Here is a 17,935-nt window from a genome sequence, read left to right on the forward strand (position 1 = left end):
GAGTTCGAGGCCAGCCTGGGCTACAGAGTGAGTTCCAGGAAAGGCACCAAAACTACATAAGAGAAACTCTGTCTTGAAAAACAAAAACAGCCGGGCGGTGGTGGCGCACGCCTTTAATCCCAGCACTCGGGAGGCAGAGCCAGGCGGATCTCTGTGAGTTCGAGGCCAGCCTGGACTACCAAGTGAGTTCCAGGAAAGGCGCAAAGCTACACAGAGAAACCCTGTCTCAAAAAACCAAAAAAAAAAAAAAAAAAAAAGAAAAACAAAAACAAAGCCGGGCGGTGGTGGCGCACGCCTTTAATCCCAGCACTCGGGAGGCAGAGCCAGGCGGATCTCTGTGAGTTCGAGGCCAGCCTGGGCTACCAAGTGAGTTCCAGGAAGGGCACAAAGCTACACAGAGAAATCCTGTCTTGAAAAACCAAAAAAAAAAAAAAAAAAAAGTAGAAAAACAAAAAACAAACAAACAAAAAGCAAGGTGTTGAAAAGCTGCTCCAAGCCATACGTACATCCATTGCAAGCACCGTCCTCGGGCAGTGATTTCTCTTTCTGCTTGTTGGTCCTGCCGGGTAACTTTATTAAAGTCAGCTCTCTGTGTCCAGAGCAGTTTTTGAGCCGTGCTGGGAACTGAATTTAGCTAGGCAAGCATTTTATTACTAAGCTGTATTCTCAGGCACCCATCACCCGCCCCACCCTTTTTTAAAAAATTGGTCTTACATATCCTAGACTGGTCTCAAATTGCTTATGTAGTTGAGGATGACCTTGAACTCCTTAGCCTCCTGTCTCCACCTCTTGAATGCTGGGACTTGAATACTGTTTATGCTGGGGGTCAAAGCCAGGGCCTCCTGCACGGCAGGCAAGAACTCTTACCAACCAAGCCTCATCCTCAGCCCTAGCCATGGGTTTTAAAACCCTTTTATTTTACTATTTTATGTGTATGGGCGTTTCACCCTGTATGTGTTTCTGTGTACCACGTGCATACAGGGCCTGCTGAGGTCAGGACACTGGATCCCCTCGAACTGGAGTTAGTTAGAAACAGATATGAGCAGCCATGTGGGTGGTGGGAATTGGACCCTCTGGAAAAGCAGCAAGTGCTCTTAACTGACTACCCAGCCCCTAGGCACAGGTTTCATATTTGCAGATGCAACTAACCTCAGAGTGGGAATATTTGGTAGAACAGTGCATGCCTGTAATCCCAGCACATGGGAGGCCGAGGTTGAAAGATCACCAGGAGTTTGAAGAGCCTGTCTCAAAAATCAAAAGCAAAACAAAACAAAAAAATCTGAAAATCAGGTGTGCGCACATACTTGTAATCTTGGCTCAGGGAACTGAGGCAGGAAGACGGTTGAGTTCCAGGCCAGCCAGGGATGGATAGTGAGACCATCTCAAAAAGCCTCAATACTAGAAAAAGAGCATTGAGAAAGAAACCGGGCGTGGGGGTACACATCTGTAATCCCAGCCTTCCGCAGGTAGATTTTGGGGTACAGAGACCTTGTCTCAAAACAAAGCCCCCCCCCCAAAAAAACCCACCCTTGGGTCAGGTGGCTGGGACAGTCTTGCACTTCCAGAGAGGGATGCTGTCTGGTATGTGACTGGGGAGCCTTGTTGGGACCTCCTGGGAGAGAAGGGCCACCAAGAGCAACAGGAAGAAGCATGTCCAGTCACCTCACTAAAGAATATTCATTTATTTATAATTATTGCTAAGTAAACTTCTCTTTTAAACAGGAACATAAAAACACAGTAGGGCTCTGCACAAGGGGAATCGTTAAACAGTTGGTTTGTATACACGTCAGAATAAGTTAGGGTGGAATTCGGCCAGGGTTTCTGAGTCACCCTTTGCAGAAGGCTGGGAGGGGTGAGGCCGGAGCCTTGCCAGGACCGCCCCCAGCTCCAACTGCGCACTGTGGTGTACCTTCCTCTGCATTGCCCAGGCACAGGCGTAGGGAGGGGGCTTTTTGAGCATGGTACCCCTCAGAGGGTTGTGCCAATGGCGGACTGGGAGGCAATGAGAGACCCCACCCAGGCCAGACTTCTCCCTTCTGTTTCCAAGACCAAGGCCACTGCGTTGGCAGGAGAGGAGGAGGTACAGGGTGCTTTTTGGTACCAGGGGAGAAAGTCATTGTGGGAAGAGGTAGTTTGCAGGGGTGATGCCTTCTGCTCAGCAGGAGAAATGTCTTGAACAGTGACACCTATTCACTGCCACCTGAGGGTCATCATGACGGGCACCTGGGAGGCCGGGAGCCTTGGGAGACCACACTTGGGCCATTGTGTTCACCTCCCCCTGGTTCTGAACAATCACCCTGAGGCCTGGCTTGGTGTCTCGCTTGGGGACACAAGCTTGGGGGCAGCTGCATTTCAAATCAACACCTCCCACCCCAGCTGGTCCCCCTCTTGGTTTCTCAGCCAAAGCTGGTGGCTTCATCTGTGCCCTTGCAGGGGTGCTCTGCCTGCTCCTACCCTTGGGGGCCTTGAGATTTACGGGCAGGGGTTTGGGTACTCTGGAGTTTCTGAATGTGCTAGTCACTGCCTGGAGGATAGAGGGCAGGAGAGCGGACAGGTGAGGAAGGGCAGCTGGCCCCATGGAGTCAGAGCCTTGGCAGCCTGGATGGCACAGAGCCACTGGCTGGAGAGGGCCAGGTCGGCTCTCTGCCTCCTCTTCCCTCCCGCCTTAGCCTTCTGAGGCTCCCAGCTAGTGGCACACCCCCTGGGCCCAGGTCCCACCATGCCTGGCTGCTGTAGGGAAGTAGGAAGTGCCGAGCACACAAGAAAGCTTCGGCTTGCCTCTCCATCACTCCAGTGAAGAAGATGACAGACAGGAGAGTTGGAAAGGAAAACATAAATTACCTTCAAAATATCCTCACTTGCTCAAACACATTCCCCCCACCCCACCTATGGTCTTCGATTTCCTTTTAAATCTTCCCTGGGAGCCTGCTGAGTCTCAGCTCACCCACTCCTCACAGCACCTGCCTGCTCATTAAAAAACAAAACAAAACCGAACATTCTAGTCCCCCTCTTCTCATGGTGGCCGTCCCCGGCTTCCCATGAAGACAGTCTCTCCCGGTCCCAGGGATGTGTCTGCTCTTTCCCTTGGCTCACAGGGCCTCCACCTGCCCTTGTTAATGTGTGCCAGACACAAGGTATGCTCTGATTTTGTTTGCTGAGGACACTATGGTCGGTACCTTAGCTTGGGACAGAACTGGATGAAATTGGTTGAAATGCGTGTTAGAGACATTCTTTCAAACAGGGCTGAGGGCAAGGGTGCTCTGCCAGCTGGCTGGGAGGGTGTGCTGGAGGCTGGGCTCCCTGGCTCTGCTACAGGCAGGGCCAGGCCAGGGCTAGGGCCGTGCATGTGTCTGACTGGAGCAAGGGGAGGCCCAGGAGGTAGAAGGCAGAGTGCCCTGCCTGGCTGTCGAGTGACAGGGGAAAGAAAGAGGTTCTTGGGTCTGAGCAGGGTGGGGGTGGGCAGTGCTGACCAGTGCAGAAGCTCAGAGTAGGTGCAGAGAAGAGACAAGACCCGGCTCAAGCACTCTCTTCCTCAAGAAGCCCTATGGGGCCTGAGGTGGCTCGGGAGAAGACCTCTTAAGTCCGTGCCCCTGTGCCTGTAAGAGACTTCACTAGCATTTCCCTGCCCACCCACAGCAGCAGGCCAAGGAGAACCAGATCTGGCCTCCTGGTTACCTTTCCCTCACTGGGATGGCTAGGCCTGCGCCCAGCTCCCTGTAAGGACAGTAGTACAGTCTCCATTTGGTCTAAAGATCCCTAGTGGTGCAAATAACTGGGGGGTGGGAAGGGGGGGCTGGGCAGTGGGCAGTAGCTTGGTTCTGGGCTGCAGAGGCGCAGCCCTCAGTACGTGGGTCTCCCCCTGCGCCCTCCCCGCCCACTCGGCTGGCCCGCTAGAGCACATTGTAGTAGGCCATCTCTTTCATGGCCTGCTCAGTGAGGGCGCTGGCCTCCGCGCTGCCGTCCACACTGGTGTAGGTGTAGGCGTTTTCCTCGAAGTCCTCCATCTCCTGTCGGCTGTCAAGTTCAGAGGGGTCGGGGCCTGCCAGCTCCATCATGGGGTCTACAAGAGAGGGGCACAGTTAGGCCTAAACACTGGCCATCCCCAGTGTCCTTCGGGAAGTGGGGGACCTTAAAGTCCAGCCATTGTTTTCGCAGTCTTTGAATCCAGGCATTTCTGGACCCTACTGCTGGGTGTACAAGGGCCTTGGGCAGCAAGAACAAATCCTTGGCCTGGCCTTGACTTCTGGGTCATGTTCCCTTGCCCCTGCTAGGTCACTGAGCCCTCTTGGGTCATCCTCAGCAATGTCTGTCATTGGTCCCCCGTCCTGTGTGACTCATTTAGTATCCACTGTATGCCTAGTACTTTCTGGAGTTCATCTCATCCAACGCCAGATCAGAAGGCTGATCAGCTCCCCAGGGTCATCCACCAAGTACTCCTGTGAACTTGCAAAGCTCTACCTCAGCACCGGAGGGTGCAGTTGCCCCACATTTAGTACACCAAACCAACCCCACCCTGGGCCTGGGTTCTCAGCCAAGGTAGGTTGTCAAAGCACCTCCGGGGACAGAAGAATGTCTGAGAGGTACCTGGTGTCAAACTGAGATCTCACCATAAAGCTTGCTGTTGCAGCAAAGCCAGCACACTCCTCCTGAGGACTATGACTTGGTATGAGCCGGCAGCCCCGAGAGACTGGCTGGCAGGGACTCGGGCTCACCAGCTAAGGGGGTTCTGCCCCTGACCACTGAAGAAATTTGGAGTTTCAGGGGAAACAGACCCAGCCCAGGGCTCACCCTGATAGGTCCAAGGTGGGCTTCCTAACATTACCTACATCTGGGGCTATGATGCTTTGTGGTGGGGCCACCTGTCCTACTGCGGGGCATCATAGTCTCCTGTACCCCATCCATCTGACGCCAGCAGCATCTTCCCAGTTATGACATCCAAATGTCGCCTGGGTGGTCAAATTCACCCCCTCCATCTGCCAGTGAGTAGCTCAGGAACTGGCATGTGACCTAAATCTGACCACTGGGTCAGAAGGAAATGGCCTATTGGTTCTAAAAAAGGGGAGCGCTTTCATTCTTTTCCTGGGTGAGTTCTGGTGGTCATCTGAGTCTAGGAGAAAACGTTAATGCTGTGGGGTCCCATGAGGTAACCTAACCCTGATGTCACTGTTGAGGAGTTCACCCACCCACCTTTCCTGGACTTTCCATCCTCTCTGCCCTTTTTGGGGGCGGGGAGGGGGGGTGTGGAGATAAGGTTTCTTTATATAGCTCTGTCTCTCTTGGAATTTACTATGTAAACCAGGCTGGCCTTGAATTCAAAGAATTGCCTATTCCTGCCTCCCCAGCGCTGGGATTAAAGATCTTCTCCACCACGCACAGCTTTCTTTCGTGTTTAACTGAATCTCACGTAGCCCAAACTGTCCTTGAACGTTTGGTCCTCCTGTCTCCGCCGCCAGCATGCTGAGATCAGCGGTGTAGCCCCGCACCTGGTGTATGGTCGCTGGGCAAACCCAGGACCTTGTGTATGCTAAGCAAGCACTCTACCAGGTGAGCTACTCCAACCCCTTCAAACTGTTGAGTTGCTGCATCCAACACACAGAACCCTCCTGGCCTTGTAACACAAGGTTAAGTGTCCCAGCAAGCCAAGCCGAGGTTGTTCACCATGCCACTGGCTATTAAAACAAGCCAAACTTCCACCTCCCCACTTTATCTCCAACTGGCCTTGAACTCTATATAGTTGAGAATTGTGTTGAACTCCCAGCCCGTGTCCCAAGTGCTGGGATTATAGGCGTACACCAGCCTCATCAGTGTTTGTGTGTGCATTGACCCACCTCCCTAAATTACAACCACGTCTATGAGGTGGTTTCACTTAGAAAGAAGTTGCCAATCCAGCTTCATAGAAGAGTGTGGGTATACAGGCAACCTAGGACCAATGGCCACTTCACTTATCTGGTACAGTCAGGGAGGGACCAATGCTAAGCATTTCCTGGAAATGAGGAAAGAGATTGTTCCTTTCATCCCAGAGAACCAGATTTGATGGCTCTGATCATTTGCAAAATAGCAAGGTAGGCTTGGCCTCTGCTGGTGAGCAGCTCCAAGGGAAATTCACCATAGTAAAGCTCACAAATGTGTGCACAGGAACAGTTCAAACCCCAGCCCAGCCCCTCTCGGGTCCAGACTCAGCCATAAGCACTGAAAATATCTCAAAGTTTAGCACTACTCTTCCAGAGGCCCCAGGTTTGACTGCCAGCACCCATGTGGTGGCTCACAAATGTAACCACAGTTCCCATCAACTTGACAGCCTCTTCTGGCCTCCACTAGGCAAACACATGGTACACAGACACACATGGAGTCAAAACACCCATAAACATAAAGTTAAATGTTGAAGAAAATCCTCAAGTGACTCCCATAGGCAGCCAATTTGAGACCTCATCCTGTAAGGTCTATATTCAAAGAGCTTATCTGAAATGCAATCCCCTTACCCCATCCTAGAAACTGCTGGAAGCCCAGCAGTTTAAGCCAGTTCTGGGGAGATTCTGAGGAGGTACATTAGGCAAGGAACAGAGAACCTCTGGTAATGCAGACTCCCACTCAGCAGGTCCAGGGCAGAGTTAAGCTGGCACGTCCACTCCAGACAATGTGTATCCAGGAGCTACAGAGAGCATCTAGATGCAGGCTGCAGGGTTCCTTCTTACCTACCAACACAGCCTGGTAAAACTATGGAAAAACTACCTACAACAAGCCACAGTATCACTTGCTTTGCCAGAAACTCCAGGCCATTTAGTGGCCAGATGTTCCAAAACCAAAGTCACTCATCATTTATAGTGAACAACTGAGTGTGGCTAGTCAACTCCTCTGGCTGTTGCCAAGGCACGGTCACTGGCAGGAGCCTCTGGGATGCACGTTCAGCGGCCTCGGGCCTGTACAACTGAAGCCACCTCCCCACAATGGAGCTGTAGACCAATGGTCAGCTCTGCTGCAGACAGAAGTGGGCGTGTCTCATAACAGCTCGAGTCTTCTACCAGTTGCCAAGATATCGGATCCTCTGGAAATTTCTTTTCCTTTCTGTTTTCAGGTTTTTTTGAGAGACAGGGTCTCATTATGTAGCCTGGCTTGACTTCAAACTTGTGGTAATCCTCCTGCCTCAGTATCCCAAGTGCTTATACTATAGGTATGTGCAAGTGTACCTAGCCCCTCTGTAAATTCTTTAAATTAGTATTATTATCTGATTCGAGGTCTGTGTCCTTGAACCATAGTCTAACTGCCTCAGTTTCCTGGGTGTTAGAATCGCAAGTATGCATTACTTCACACCTAGCTCTCTTGGATCTTGGGTTCTGTTTTAATTCTTTTTCCTACATTTTTACTTATTTATTTTACGCTTCTCTCTCATGAAGATGAAGGGCAGGACCACCTATCCCTCTTCTGAACATGTGGCTTTCCTTCTGTCCAGCAGGCACCATGGCTGGTTGATTGTCCTAACCTCTCTGAGTGTCTGAGAACTTCCACGCACACTTGGAGGCGTGGCCTCATATTTCCCCTCTCATGACTTCCCCATTCATTTATTTGAACTTATCACGGTGTCTCGTGATAAATATGGGAGAGACGGACGGAACATGTACGGCTCTTGTGTGTTGTGATTGAGTTGCCTGATCTCTCTGTCCTGCGGTTTCTGCTGTAGGAGTGATCCCAGAGCCAGCAGCCTCCCTGTGAGGGTCACATGAGTTACACAGCACTCAATATGTGTAAGTTATTGTTTTTATTATTGTTTTAGTGAGCCCATGGAAGTCCTTGGAAGACGACATAAATACCCCCGTTATTGCCACGATGGCTCCCCAGGCTCCCCCTCTCTCCAGACCTGAGCCCACCTCAGTGAGGTATCGGCCTTGGCCAGCCTCCCTACGCCCCTGATTGGACAGGAGACTCCTGAGTGCGCCATGCCGCTGTCATTCCTGCTCTGTCCACTGCGCACAGCCCACCCACCTTGGCTGTCCAGGCTGATGTCCATGACGCCATGCTTGACCTTCATATGCCGGCTCAGGTTTCCCTTGAGGTTGAACTTGCTGGAGCAGTATGGGCACTTGAATGGCTTGCTGCCTGCATGCAGGTGCATGTGGCCCAGCAGGTTGTACATGCGGTTGAAGGACTTCCCACACACCTGGAATGGGGAGGGCAGCAGAGGGCTGTAGGGAGCCTGCAATCCTGGCCAATCTATTCCCACTTCCTGAGCAGAATCACCCCCACCCCACTACACACAGCACACTGTCTTTTCCTGTGTGACCACGGAGGGAGGCCAAGGACAGCCTTCTTGATGGTCGCTGCTCCTTACATCTCCTGCCGGCTCTGAGCTGGAGGAGGCAGGAGCTGCGGCTCACATCTTACTACAGGGTCCTGACCAGGCCCCTTCAGTGGCTGGGCCACAACCTTCACCCCCTCTCAATTCAGAAGCACAGCTTCACCAGCTTCAAGGTTCTGATCCCCAGCTGCTCTCCCCACCCCCTCCAAGCCCAGGCGAGCACTAGCCACGCTGGCTGTGGGGACAGTCCCCTACCTTGCACTTGAATGGCTTCACGGGCGAGTGCACAATCATGTGGGTCTTGAGCGTCTGCTTCTGCACGAAGGTCTTGAAGCAGATGTGGCACTGGTAGGGCCGGACGCTGGTGTGGATCAGCATGTGGCGCTTCATGTTGGCCTGCAGGGTGAACTCTCGGCCACATACCTCACACTTGAACTCCTTCACGCCCTGTGGGGGTAGAGGAACCACTCAGGGTTGGGGCACTAACAGGTGTGGCTCTGGAAAATTCCTTTTTACAAAAAAAGTACTTGTGTGTGTGTGTGCCACTTTCAGAACTTGGTTCTCTCCTTCCACCATGTGGGTTCTGGGCGCAAATTGAGGTTATCAAGCCCGGTGGCAAGCACTTGTACCTGCTGAGTTATTCCGCTGGCCATCTCTGGGGTATGGCGGGCTGTTGTTCCTGGGTTCTTTCCAGGATAAGGCAGGCACAAACTGTGTGCCTTCCCATCACTGCCTGAGTGTGCAAGGAGGTCCGCTGCACCAGTATGCAGAGATATGAGGGGGGTCTGTCCACCCATCCATCCACCTGTCTGTCCATCCATTCATCAGCAAACAGGCACGTGTACCTGCTAGAAGCCAGCAGCACAGGCCTGTGGTCAGCAGGGCAATGCCTTTGTCTGGACAATTTTCATTACATCAAGGATGTGTTCGTCTGTTTATTTTCAGTTACATCTCTTGGGGGACAGACCCTTTGGAGACATGATTGAAGCTGTGTTGCTGGGGACAGAGCTCTGTGGAGGAGAGTCTTTCGAGCATGTAAAAGGTGCCCTAGGTTTGAGCCCCAGCACCGAAGGGTGGAGGCTGAGGTTGAGGCATTGAGGAGCCAATCTGAGGAAGTTAGAACTATACAGTGAGAACCTGTTCATAAGATAACAAGAGTTGGTAGGGGTAGGGAGAAGAAAACAAGGAAAGCTGTACATTGCCAGCCATGGTGGTACAGGCTGGTAATCCCAGATACTTAGGGGAGGTTGAGGAAGTAAAGTAGGGTGGAAAATTCAAAGGTAGTCTAGGCTACAGAGCAAATTCAAGGCCTACACAGACAACTTATCAATAAAAGTCAGGGGGTGGGATGGGGCTGGAGAGCTGGCTCAGTGGTTAAGAGCACTTGCTGCCCTTTCAGAGGACCCGGATTCTGTTCCCAGCACCCACATGGTGGTTCTGTCACTCCAGTTCCAGGAACTCCGGCAACCTTTCTGGCTTCCATGTGATGTGGTATACATGCATACATGCAAGCAAAACACTTCTACATGTAAAAGGAAATATATAAAAGCTGGGTATGGGGGCACAGAAGCAGACAGATCTCTGTAAGTTTGAGACCAGCCAGGAAAAGACAGTGAGACTCTGTTTGGGGGTGGGGGTGGGGGTTGGGGGGCTGGGAGTGTATCTCAGTAGAGAACTCATCTACCAAAGATTGTGTCCTGGGCTCAATCACCAACACTTAGAAAAAGGACAAAAATCTTCATGCACCCCAGAGGAAAAATGGCTGACACTCAGGCTTCGTGCTCTCCCACAGCCCCCTTGAAGGTGTGCTTCCCACCTCGCTGGAGAGGACGGCCACCTGTAGCTCTCCAGTCAACAGCCTGAAGCACCTCCCTAAAGAGGCTCATTCATCGGGGCCTGGCATAGCCCAGGAGTTTTTAGTTGCAACAGTCCCCTCAGGTGATTCTTATGGACATTCAGCCCCAGGAGACACGGGCTCCAGAGCAAACTGTCGTCTGGAATGTCGCATGCCTCGGCCCAGAGCGGACACTCACTCAGCACAGAAATAAGGTGCTGTGTGTGTACACAGGGGATGCTGGGAGAGAAGGGTCACAGTTGGGAGCAGCTCTTCTCCTGCTGAAGAGAACTTCACTGGGACGGATGCATGTCTCCGGTCCCAGCTGCTGTCCCAACTATCTAATATAAAATGTTTGTATGACGTGCTTTTGTGCGTATGTGCTGGTGACTGAACCCAGGGTATTTATGATACTCTGACAGACCCTGTGCTTTTTCTCTTAGCAGCCAGGTGCTCTTTAGTGCACACCCTCATTATCCTTGTGACAGGGCAGGCCACATGACCACCAGGGGGCCCCACTCAGGAGCGGTAAGCACAGATGAGCGGAGGAGGGGTACAAATGAAGACACTGACACATGCCTTCGACTTTCTTCACATACCCTTTATCTCTGAGCACGTCAGTAGGGTTTTAAGTCTCTGAGCAGAGGAGAAAGATGGCGAACACACAGCATACAGATCATCATTCACTCCCACCCTTGCAGACACTGATAATCAATTATACAGTTTGACTGATGAGCCCAGATTCAGTGTCAGAATCCTTAACACTGTACGTTCGGCAGCCGCTGCTACCACCACAGTGGGACCTGCCTGCCAATGGTCCCCGCCCTATCAGAAAGGTTCTGGGGGCTGGAGAGGTTCGGGCTCCTGGCCTGGCAGGCTCACTGCAGTGTCCACTGTGAGCAATAGCGATGGATCACCATAGGTCATTACACAGAGAAAGTGCCACTCACGGCTTTGAAAGGTTAAGTCAGTTGGCTGGAGTTGGAAGGAAAGCGTGGGTCAGCCAAGTGCCAGAATGGGATGGTTAGGCCTAAGAGGCTCCATTCTGCCCTCCAGGGTGTAAGGGCCTCGTGGGGGAGGTAGTGACGGCTAAAAGGGGGGGGGGTGGGTGGGGATGGGGACTGGTGACCTGGCACCAGGAATAAGAGGAAAATGGGTGAAGGTTGGGTCTACCAACCTGGTGGATAAGAACATGGCTGCTCAATTGTCCATCTTCACAAAAAGTGACTTTGCTCAGGTGAGCCACATCGTCAGTCACTTGTATTTTAAGACGCACATATTCATTTTACATCCATGTGTGGTAGCTGAGTGTTTGCCTGTGCATCCCGTGTGTGCTGGGGCAAGCAGAGGCCACCAGAGGGTACTGGATCCCCCTGGAACTCCAGTTCCAGGAAGTTGTGAGCTGCTGGGTGTGGGTACTGAGAACCAGACCTGGGTCCTCTACAAGAGCAGCAAGTGCTCTTAACTGCTGAGCCATCCCCCTTTCCTCTTGATGTGCATGTGTGTGCAAGTGTACATACGTGCACATGTATGTGTGGAGGCCAAGTCAGCCTCAGGAGCTGTCCAAGCTGTTTTCTGAGATAGAATCTCTCATGGGGACCTGGAACTCACTGATTGGGCTAGGCTGGTTTGCCGGAGAGTTCCAAGGACCCCCCTACTTCCCCAGCACTGGGGTTCTGAGTGCACGTCACTGTGCCTAGCTTTTCACACAGCTGCTGGGGGTGACCTTAGGCATGCATGCACAGCCCCATTTTTTACATTTATTTACTGTGGGTATATGTGTGTGTGTGTGTGTGTGTGTGTCTCAAAGGACAGCTAATGGGAGTTGGCTCTCTCCTTCCACCACGTGGGTGCTGAGGATCACTCAGTTTCTCAGGCTTGGCAGCAAGTGCCTTTACCTGCTGAGTCATCTTGCCGGCTTTCCCAGCCCCATCGATCCCTTCTATAATCATGTATAGTTTGCCTTTTTCTAAAGGGAAATCAAAGGTTCTGTTATAAGTCTGTGATGACAAGAACTCCAAGTTATCCTCTCCATTTCTGGTTATTGCATCCAGCTACATGTCCTCATGTGGGGAACAGGGAGGGACGCCTGAGTCCTGCGGGAGTTCCCAAACACCTCACACAAAAATCTTTCAAGGCCGGGCAGTGGTGGCGCACGCCTTTAGTCCCAGCACTCGGGAGGCAGAGCCAGGCGGATCTCTGTGAGTTCGAGGTCAGCCTGGGCTACCAAGTGAGTCCCAGGAAAGGCACCAAAGCTACACAGAGAAACCCTGTCTCGAAAAACCAAAAAAACAAAAAAAACAAAAAAAAATCTTTCAAATTCCTCTTCTCTGTGTGTGGTGCATGTGTGTGTACGTGTGTGTGTCTGCACAGGTGTCTTCCTCCATTTCTTCTCCACCTCATCTTTGACCCTGACTGAACTCACTGTTTTGGCTATGCCATGTGGCCAGTGAGCTGATGGGACTCGCCTGTCTCCTCTCTCCACCGGTGGGGTTATGTACATCGATCGCCACACCCAGCATTGACGGGAGTGCTGGACCTGAACTCAGGTTCTCATGTTTACACAGCAAGCCCTTTACCCACTCAACCACCTCCCCGGGCCTCAGAAACATTTAAAGGTAAGTTTTACTGCTGAGAAAAACTAATTTCAATTACGTTTCTAATACTTTTCTATTTTTGGCGGGGGGAGAGGTTTCTCTGTGTAGTTTTGATGCCTGTCCTGGAGCTCACTCTGTAGCCCAGGCTGGCCTCGAACTCACAGAGATCCACCTGCCTCTGCCTCCCGAGTGCTGAGATTATAGGCGTGTTCCACCACCACGCAGCTCTAAGATAAATTTCTAAGCATGAAAATAAGTAAAGTCTGGGCTGGAGAGATGGCTCAGTGGTTGAGGGCATCCAGGTTTGGTTCCCAGCACCCCTGTGACAGCTCACAACCACCTGTAACTCCAGTCCCAGGGGATCTGATGCCCTCTCCTGGCCTCCATGCACATCAGGCTCACACTGTGGTACACGGACATGCATGTAACACTCAACACATTAAACAGAAGTACACCTAAAAAAAAAGTTGACCTGTGTGAATCTCATCCAGGACCTTGGGGGTGCCGCAGAGAGGATGAGAGGTGGAGAGCCAGGGCTGGTAGCCTTACCTTGTGGGTGAGGGAGTGCTGCTTGAGGTGATGGATCTGGCTGAACTCCATGCCGCACTCGGTGCACACGAAGGGCCGCACATTCTGGTGCTTGAGCATGTGGTTTTGTAGCTGGCTGCGGTAGTGGAAGGACTTGTCACACTCGAGGCACTGGTAGAGGGTGGGGCCTTGGTGGGAGGCCAGGTGGCGCTTGAGCTGGGTCAGGGTGGAGAAGTCTAGGCCGCACTCCACGCAGACGTGGCAGCGGCCACTCTCATGCTTCACCTCGTGGGCCTTCAGCTCGCTGGGGTAGGCAAAGCCACGGCCACAAAAGTGGCAGCTGTAGGGCTTGACCTCAGAGTGGAGCAGCATGTGGCGTTTGAGGTGGCTGGTCTGCGTGAAAGCCTTGTGGCACACCTGGCACTTGTGAGGCCGTGTGCCCTGGTGTGTCAGCAGGTGCGTCTGCAGGTGGCTGGGCTGCTTGAAGAGCTTGCTGCAGTGTGGGCACGAGTGTGGCTTGATGCCGTTGTGGCCCAGGATGTGCGTCACCAGATTGTACTTGGACGTGTAGGACTTCTCACACATGCGGCACTGCCAGCGCTTCTGGCGGTCACCCGCCTCCACTAGGTAGGAATCGTCGATCTGCACATTGATGTCCAGCCGGTCCAGCTGCGCCTTCTTGTGCCGCTCCACCGTGGAGCCCGCTGCATCCGCCTCGAACTCGCCCGACTCCTGCCACACGAAGCCCTGCTCTGGCTTGACGAGCTCTGGTGACGTCATGGTGGGAGGAGGCTCAGGATTGCTCATGGGGGCCAGGTGGGGCGGCTCAAAACCACATTCGGTGGGCAGAGTCTCTGGTCCCGGTAATGCCATGCTGGGCTCAGGGAAGCCATCCCGGGTCGGGTCGGGGAAAGGAGGATCGAATGCGGCCATGTCCAGCTCTGGCCTTGGAGTTCGAGGCAAGTGCCGGAGTGTCCGGGGCTTGCGGCTGAAGGCGCTGAGGTCGATCATCTTGACGGCACTGCTCTGCACCAGGGCCTCGCAGCCGCCACTGGCCACCTCGGCAGGGGTCTCTGCGGAGCCCGGGTCCTTGTCATCACCAGGCACAGATACTTCGTACACTTCCTGATCCTCTTCCTCTTCGGCCTTCTCAAACTTGACCTTGGGTACCAGCCGCACAGGGGGCCGTGTCTTCCTCCGGGTGTGCTTCTCAAAGGCTGCCTCTACTTCCAACACCTCCTCTTCCGGGGGCTCTTCCAGGGCCCGCCCATTACAGGCCAGCTGATAGATGTCGGGTCCTGGTGGTCCCGGCTCCCCCATGGCTGTCCCAGACAGTTCTGGCCCTAGGTCTGGGTAGAAGGCCTCAGCACTTATGGTGGCTCCAAAGAGCTCATTTTCTGAGACCAGGCCCAGCACAGCAGCCTGAGCCAAGGACAGCACCACCACAGCGTCCGTCTGTGTCCCTGAGTCCATGAAGCCCTCCATCCCGTGGCGGCTGGCTAGGAGGGCATTTCTGTGGGAGGAAAAGGTCATGTTAATACTGCTAGTTCCATGCTGAGCCGGCAACAGACTCTGAGGACAAGGGCCCAGCTAATTTGGGGTGTGTGTGGCTCTGACGTCCTGTGACCCCTGCCTTGAGAACAGGATATGCCTGTAATTATGGGGAGCAACAACAACCTCTGTGTGTCTAGCCATCTCCTCCATCTCTCTGAGAGGTCCTGGGTAAGCCCCACCCCCTGAGTCTTTCCATCTGTTAAGGTGGATTGCATCTGTGATTCTTTCTCTTTGAGACAGGGTCTCACAAGGCAGTTGCAGCTGGCCTACAGCTCATTACCCTCTTGCCTCAGCCTCCCAAGTGCTAGGATTCCAAATGCGAGCCCTCACACCCAGCTGTCCAGTGATGCATTTCCCCTCCCCCTTTCCTTCTTTTGTGGTGTATGCATGCATGTGCAGGTGTATGGTGTGGGTGCATGTGCCATGTGTACACCTGCATGAAGGCCAATGATGTCAGGTTTTGTTTTGTTTTTGTTTTTTTAGATAGGGTCTCTAATAGAACTTGGGGCTCACCCATTGACTGGTCTAGCTGGCCAGAAGACCCAAGGGAGTCTCCTGACTCTGCCTTCCAGCTCTGGGGTTACAGGTATGTGCTTCCACACTTGGATTTATTTATTTATTTATTTATTTATTTATTTATTTATTTTGGTTTTTCGAGACAGGATTTCTCTGTGTAGCTTTGCGCCTTTCCTGGAACTCGCTTTGGAGACCAGGCTGGCCTCGAACTCACAGAGATCCACCTGCCTCTGCCTCCCGAGTGCTGGGATTAAAGGCGTGCGCCACCACCGCCCGGCCACACTTAGATTTTTAACTGTGTGCTGGGGACCAAACTCAGGTCCTCACTGTAGCAAGCACTGTACCCACAGAGCCATCTCCCCAATCCATGTCCAGTGGTTCTTAAACCGCGCCTTAAAGGTTCTTCACGGGCCCTCAGAAATCTGTTTCAAAATGCACAAAGATGACCACTCTGTTTTGAGACAGGATCTCAGTATATAGTATATAGCTGAGGCTAGCCTGGAATTTTCTGTCTTAGAGCCTTAGCCTCCTGAGTGCTGAAATTACAGACATGTGCCTCCAAGTCTGGTGATTTATGAATGAAGTTGAATAGCTTTTTAATTTTCTTTTTTGCAGAGCTGGGGATTGGACCCAGGGCTTTGAGCATGCTAGGCAAGCGCTCTTCTACTGAACCATAGTCCTGGCCCTTCTGTTTCAGAAATTAATTACTCTATTATTTTAAGAACTGATTAAAAAAAACCCACCGACTCAAAATATAATATGCCACATTCTAAAACACGCCAAGAGTCCCATGGCTGTGCTGCTGGGGTAATTAATTCTGCACAGACCCTAGGATGTACTGAGGTGTTAAACAATTGTTGCCATTAGTGATGGCATGGCTGCATGAATGAGAATTTTAAATATGTGTGTATGTGTTATATATATAGATATATAACACAGAGTAAAAATAATCAACATACAAGAATAGATTAGGTTCGGAGGCTGGTTTCAAACACGGGCTACCACCGGTCAGCCCTAAGGCTAAACCGTCTATCATAGGAGCCATTGTTTCTCTTAATTAACTAAATGCCATATGCATAGATATCCAAACATCCTGATAAAAAGACAGCTTTAGCTGACACTGGAGTTGCATGTCAGATCGTGTGGCTAACGCTTTCGAGACCTCCACTGTCTAACCTGAATGTTAAAACTGGATCCCAGGTTCATGGTCACTGCACCCCGGTCCAGCTGGAAAACCAGCAAAAGCACCCTCTTTCTCCCTGGCTCTGTGAGTACTAGGAACCCCACCTCTGCACAAGGTGATCCCTGCTCTGGTGCCCCTTCCCAGCCCTGCCACCAGTTCCCTGGCCCCGTCTGCCTGCTCTCATGCCCATGCCAGCCTCCCCAGGTCTGTGCTGTGGGGGCCTCCTTCTGGGCTTCACTCATGTCCCTATGCCTTGCCCTGGCTCCGTTCCTGACACACTCCAGAAGATGAACCACTCCAGTGGGTGGCTCCTGCCTGCTCTACCCCCAGGGCCAGGGTCAGCATGGCCAGTGGACAAGCCCTTCCTCAGGAAATCAGTCCAGGCCTGGTGCTGCCCTCCCCCCACCCCCAGCACTCGGTGGAGCTTCCTCTTCCTGAGGCTGGCTAAAAATACCCCAGACAGGAATCCGGCCTCCTTGCAACAGACCCGAGAGATTAGACCATTAAGCTCAGAGCAGGGCTTGGGTGGAAGGGGTCAGCCCAGAGTCCAGGGGGGCTTCAGGGTCCATCTGGAGCTGCCCAGAGGGCTAATCTCACTTCTTGACACCTTCTACTCCATGTCCAGCTGCAGCACTTACTAGGGATTGATTTCCCACTTCAGTCACTTCTATTTGACTACAAAACATCACTTCTGTGCCTCAGTTTCTCCATCTAAAAACTGGGAATGAAAACACACAAGAAAGGTACAGGATCCCAAAGGGCAAAGCGCAGGACAACGATCTTAATTACAAAGCCCTAAAAGCACAATCATCCTAGATCCCCAGAGAGAAGAAAGCCATAGGGCTGAAAACACCTTCCATCCTTGGGCTCCACAGGCAACACAGCGCTGGTGATTGCAAGGATGACTGTCAGGAATTAATGACATTGCTAAATCCCAGCTGGGTGGCAGGCCTGGTGCCTAGAGAGAGCAGATGAACAGGACAGGGGCTCTGTCCCCCGGAGCCCGCAGAGTCCTGCTGCGTCCATCACCTCACGTCAGTGCCCGCTAGCCGCTGCTGGCTTTCCTCAACATACCAGGAAATGTCACTGCCTGCCACGCCAGCCCACCCCACACAGCACCAGGGAGCAGCCCCAGTGGATGTGGTGACTTTGAGCAAACAAGACACACAGCAAGTTTTCTAGACTTCCCCAAAGGCAGAAGCCATGGGAGGAGGGAACCGGTCAACCATGGCAAAGCCTGTGCTTGGAACTTGGCACTGGAAGCTGGGTGTGATAGCACACGCCTGTAATCCCAGCACGGGGAAAGCAAACTAGGTTTGGGAGTTCAAAGTCATCCTCAGCTGCGTACTGAGTTGTAAGCGAGCGAGAGTAAAAACAACAACAACAACAAAGAACTTGGGTTGAGTACTGAGGTCAGTCCTAGGTCTGGCACG

At 52.5% G+C, this 17,935-nt stretch overlaps 1 protein-coding gene across 3 annotated transcripts in view; it reads right to left on the bottom strand.

Moving 5' to 3' along the window:
* Window positions 1-1,663: 1,663 nt before the first annotated feature.
* Znf710 (zinc finger protein 710) overlaps window positions 1,664-17,935 on the bottom strand; it is a 75,079-nt gene continuing 58,807 nt past the window's right edge. For all 3 annotated transcript variants that reach the window (XM_052714424.1, XM_052714425.1, XM_052714426.1), the window contains exons 2-5: window positions 13,271-14,762; window positions 8,546-8,737; window positions 7,978-8,152; window positions 1,664-4,060 (exon numbers count right to left, since the gene is read on the bottom strand). In XM_052714424.1, coding sequence (XP_052570384.1) covers window positions 3,891-4,060; window positions 7,978-8,152; window positions 8,546-8,737; window positions 13,271-14,762 — 2,029 coding nt within the window. In that variant the 3' untranslated portion in view covers window positions 1,664-3,890. The remainder of the gene's footprint in view (window positions 4,061-7,977; window positions 8,153-8,545; window positions 8,738-13,270; window positions 14,763-17,935) is intronic.

Source organism: Peromyscus californicus, unplaced genomic scaffold, assembly GCF_007827085.1.
Source record: "Peromyscus californicus insignis strain IS unplaced genomic scaffold, ASM782708v3 Scaffold_4__1_contigs__length_199733344, whole genome shotgun sequence".
Classification (NCBI taxonomy): domain Eukaryota; kingdom Metazoa; phylum Chordata; class Mammalia; order Rodentia; family Cricetidae; genus Peromyscus; species Peromyscus californicus.